The 5,127-nt window shown below is 50.9% G+C and overlaps 1 protein-coding gene across 1 annotated transcript in view; it reads right to left on the minus strand.

Annotated features, from left to right (window-relative positions):
• Positions 1–2,768: 2,768 nt before the first annotated feature.
• Col26a1 (collagen type XXVI alpha 1 chain) overlaps positions 2,769–5,127 on the minus strand; it is a 7,438-nt gene continuing 5,079 nt past the window's right edge. Inside the window, exons 3-4 of the mRNA XM_029477811.1 lie at positions 4,080–4,164; positions 2,769–3,138 (exon numbers count right to left, since the gene is read on the minus strand). Coding sequence (XP_029333671.1) covers positions 2,978–3,138; positions 4,080–4,164 — 246 coding nt within the window. The 3' untranslated portion in view covers positions 2,769–2,977. The remainder of the gene's footprint in view (positions 3,139–4,079; positions 4,165–5,127) is intronic.

The raw sequence follows: 5,127 nt of genomic DNA on the forward strand, positions 1-5,127 counted from the left end.
CTGATCTATCGTGACCCAGCAGTCACTCTGCACCCCACCCTGACCTCGGGACCTTGCTCCTTGAGTATTTGGGTTTTTCCGAAGTTCTAGAAAGGAACTAACTGATTGGCTAAGCCAGGCCTGGAAAGGAGCAGGAGACAGGGTAAGGGGTGCCCTGGTACAGTGCTAATAGNTAAAACCTTAGTCGGAATAACTCTACCTCACAGCAAACCACTTCTTTTTTAAAGTTGTTTCACGTCCCAAAATGTCACCAAAGCCATCTCTCCCATGACTAGACATTGCTTGTTGAGACCAGCAGACTCCTTGAAAAAGCAAAGGCAGACGCCATATTAATGTATAGTATTCCTAAATTCTGAGTTTTAAAATATTATTATTATTATTATTGTGTGTAGGTGATGCATTGTGGGCTGTAGGTATGGAAATCAGAATTGTCAAAGAACAACGTTGTGAAGTTGGTTCTGTCAGTTCACCTTTATGCCACTTCCGGGGATTGAACTCACGTCCCCAGGCTTACCCAGCAAGTGCTTTTCACAGCGGCCGCACAGTCTGGTTTTCTGTGGTCCAAGGTCACTGCTCCTGCTTTGACACTGAGTGTCTCCTGCTCTAGAGCTTGAACAGATTCTGTTGACACTCAGAGCCTTGTGAACTCACTCAGANTGTGGTGGGCGTGTGATTGACAGCTACGAAGGAGGAAATGGGGCTGTCTGCACTTTTCCTCCTCATGAACTCATCAAACTCATCAGGATAAGCTTGCTTGAATCATCCTTACGTTGTTGAGCTATCCGGGTTGGGAAGCAGGTGTTAATTAAACACCCCCGCCCGGAGTCATGCAANGCCTGGCGTCTCTCAGTTTAACTCTGCCTTATAGCCTTATAGCACGGTGGCNCACGCCTTTAACCCCAACACTGCGGAGGCAGAGGCAGGCAGATCTCTGTGAGTTCAAAGCCAGTCTGGTCTACAGAGTGAATTCCTGGTCAGCCAAGTCTTCAAAACAAAAACAAAACCACATGTATGTTTTGCAGGGCTGGGGCCCCAACTTAGCCCAGATTCAGCCTTGATAGAGAGAGTAGGCAGCTGCTTCTTTCTTTTAAAAATTTATTTTGTTTTTATTAATGTGTGTGCACGTGTGAGTGCATGTGTGTGTGTGTGTGTGTGTATGGGTGAGTATATTTTTCCTCCTCATGTAAGTGTGTATTGCACATGTATGTGGATAACTGCAGAGGCCAGGGGAGGCATTGGCTGGCCTGGAGCTGGAGTTTCAGATGGTTTTGTGTCCAGCATGGGTGTCATGCATGGAACCTGGAAACCCCTGTAAAAGCAGACAGCTGTAGTAACTGCTGAGCCATCTCTCCAGCCCCATCTTAAAATGTAGATGTATTTATTCCTTTATGTGTAGCAGTGCACATCTGGAGGCCAGAGGACACCTTGCAGGAGTCAGTTGTCTCCTGTCACGTGGGTCCTGAAGATTGTACTCAAAGTCACCAGGCTTGGTGGCAAATGTTTTTACCTATGGAGCCATCTTGGTTACTCCAAGCGGACACTTCTGAGGCTACCTTCCCTCATCTACCTGCTTTCTTGGGTTCCTCTGCCTCAAAAACCTTAAGGGTGCCCTGAATCTGGACACAGTTGTTTATCAGTTGTCTGGCATAAATTATCTGGGTGCAGTCCAGCCTCCCCCACAGCTGACAAGCCACAGAAAGACNACAGTGGAGAGAGCACCTTTATTTGAAATAACATCACAGGTCTCTGATCACCTCCTGGTGGAGACAGAGAATAGCTCAGGGAGAGCCTACAGGGCCCAGTGGGGTCAGGTCACAGCCCTGCATAAGCACCAAGAACTTGAGGGATGGTCACTCCTGCTGGGCAGGGAGACACACCCAAGCGTGGTGCTTTCTGTTCTCTGAGTGTCGGGGCCATGGCCAGTTAGAGGAGAACCAGGATGGGGGGTCATAAGAGACCAAGCACCAGCCAGAGAGGCCTTCAGGGCTGTGGGGCAGTTCTTCTGTGTAACCTGCCCGGACCCCAGCCTCAAGGTGTGTGGCCACAGCCCCTAGCAAGCCTAGGATCCAGGCAGTCTGACTCTGTTAAGTGGACACGGATTTGTGTTGTCCATCAAAATAGGATATAGATATTCATGAAAGAGTGGCCATGATGAAGGTTGTAGGTCCCATTCTGGATGGATGGTCTCATTAAATGGTCCTTCCTTCTCCATGGGGGAGGGCAGATAAGGACCAGTAGGCTCAGCAAGACTGGGAGACATTAGAGGGCATCGCCAAAGCTCTTCGCCCTTCTCAATCTCAGAGACCTNCCTCCCTCACAGTCCCAAACTCCCCTCTTGGAAGNTGACCCCTACCNGCAGCCCTAAGGAAGTGACCAGAGGAAGAGAGGCAGGCTCAAAATTCTGTAGTGCCCTGATGTCTTTCCAGGTGGCCCTGCCTCCCGGCAGCCCAGCTGCCTCAGGAATCCTCTGGGCCACACACCTCAGGGTCATGGCTTCAGCAACAGTGAGGTCTGGGTTAAAACCTACCCCCCACACCCCCACATCCAGAATCTGGGTCATGTGTACCATCTGCACATNGGTCCCCAGGCTGAGTAGGGAGCACAGCCCTACCTTTTAAGGATTAAATGAGACAATATAGGGAAAGTGCCTGAGCTGGCCCTGACCCTGACAGAGCAGGGGCTCAGCCATTGAGGGTTGTGATTATTCTCCCACCTCCACCCAGCCCACCCAGCTCACCACCCCCCCCCCGTCTCCAGCGGGAGTGGGAGGTAGGGGGCAGGGGCAAGAGAAGAGCTCTGTTGGGGTGCTAGTCAGCACTGGGCCCTGCTCTTGGAAGTACCATCTCTCCCCAGGGACCCCAGGCTCCCAATGTCCTCCACAATGGTCCCTGCTTGATGCCCAGTCCCACATGGGGAGTCTTCAGGATGCAGCNGCTGTTCAGCTGTAAGACTGGGCTCGCACNGGAGAGAGGGACTCTTACTTCCTGTCGCCAGCCTGGTCTGCGCTCTTTTGTGCAGGGTCAGGGCCCAGCAGGGCAGCCAGGATGCNGTCCGGTCGAGGACCTCCTCGCTTCATCTTGAGATTGGCTCTCAGGGCTGCATCCTGCCCAGAGCCACCCTCAGGAGAGGCCAGGGGATCTGGAAGGAGGGCAGAAGGTAGGTTGCTTAAGACAGCCTAGGTGTATCCAATGGCCTTGCTCCCAGTGAGAGGAAGCAAATAGGCTCTGAACCTCATTCATCCATTCATTCATTCATTCATTCATTCATTCTGCAGCACACACATTCATTCATCTGTTAATTTGCTCACTCATTCACACATCCAGGTCTCCATTCATTTTCCCATTCATTCATCTTTTTTCCCATTCATTCACCTAGCTAGTCATGCCACCATTCATTCACTTTGCCATTCATTAATTTCCCCATTCTCTCGTTTATCATTCACCCATTCTCTCATCCACCTACTCGTTCCCCAAGTCATCCTTTCCCCTGCTCATCCATTGTCTACCTACGCATTCTCCCACTCATTCATGCACCTAGGCACCCTCCCCCCATGTGTTTGATCCTGCATTCATCATACCTATGCACCCGCCCACTCATTCTTTAGCCAATAGTAAGTGGCCTGAGCTCCAGACCCTGCAGAGTCACCAGCCAACCCCAGCTTGTACAAGGGGTCCCCAGTGTATTGGGAAGACACAGGAAAAACTCATTCCACAGTGAGAAGGAAGATACGAACAAAGAGGGCTTAGGACAGCTTCACCGAGAAGCGTGGGAATCAGTGGTCAGTGCTCAGTGCTCAGTGATGGAGGGATTGGCCTGAGCGAGATGTGGAGGCAGGAGACAGCCGGGCATGTCTGGGTGTGGCTGGTCATCACCTGTGATGCCGGGGGTGGGGGCAGGGGGTGGGGTGTTAGGGTTTAGACACTTATTGTCCCTAAGCAAATGCCTCCATGAGCATGCCTCCATGAATGAGGATGTAAAATCAGAGGGCCATTTGACAATTTGAAGCAGGGACCCCACAGCATGGCAGCCCTCACGGGACTATAGGTCATGGGAGTGTGGGAGACCTGCTTGCTACTCACCATGGACCCCAATCATGTGCTCAAGGATAAGGACCCTCTCTGCCAGGATCTTCAGGGCCTCTCGAAGCTGCTGCACACCTTCTCCCTGGTAGCAATGAAAGGCCAGGTTCAGGGTCTCAGTCAGCCTGGGGTAGGCACAGGCTATGCAACACAGTGGACATCCTTGCAGCCCTGCCTTTCCCTCAGTGTTCACCACTACAGTCAAAGCCAAGCAGTGGCTGTGTGCCAGGCTGGTGCTCCAAAGAGGTCACCAATGAGCAACCTAGAATCCAGTCAGTATGCATCCCCACAGTTACCCAGCATGGACTTCTGGCCTGGGCTTCTACTCTAGACCTGGTGGGCTCAAGCCTGTTTTTCTCTTGCCATGGTTTTCTAAGGGCTCCTTCCCAGCATGCCCTGGGCTAAAATTGTTGCTAGGGTTTTTGTTTTGTTTTGTTTTGTCAATATGACACAAGCTAGCATTATCTGGGAAGAGTAACCTCAATTGAGAAAGTGCCTCCATCAGATTGGCTTGTAGGCCAGTCTGTGGCCCACAATCAATTTATTGACTGATGATTGATGTGGGAGGGCAGAGCCTACTGTGGGCGGTGTCATCCCCTGAGCAAAGTNGTCCTGAATTATATTAGAAAGCCAGCTGAGCAATCTATGGGGAGCAAGCCAGTAAGCTGTGTTCCTCTATGGTTTCTGCCTCAGCTCCTGCCTCCAGGTTGCTGCCTTGACTTTCCCTGATGATGGACTGAAACCTGAAATTGAAATTAACTCTTTCTTCTCTGGGTTGCTGTAGGGCACAGTGTTTATCGCAGCAATAGAAAGCAAANTGACCTGAGCAGTCTGCTCCCNGCTACTGAGCCATCTCTACAGCTCTGATTCATCATCTGTTCCTGAGAGATGCAGGTCAAGCTCCAACAGAGGCTCTACTTCCCACTATGCAAAGGATTATCTCAAAAAGGTCGTGGACCTGAATGTAAGAGCCCAAATCATAACGCCTTTAGAAGGGACCATAGGTGTCAGCAGTTGTAACCTTGGATTAGGTGATGGGTTTTTTTTT

Source organism: Mus caroli, chromosome 5 (assembly GCF_900094665.2).
Source record: "Mus caroli chromosome 5, CAROLI_EIJ_v1.1, whole genome shotgun sequence".
Taxonomy (NCBI): Eukaryota; Metazoa; Chordata; class Mammalia; order Rodentia; family Muridae; genus Mus; species Mus caroli.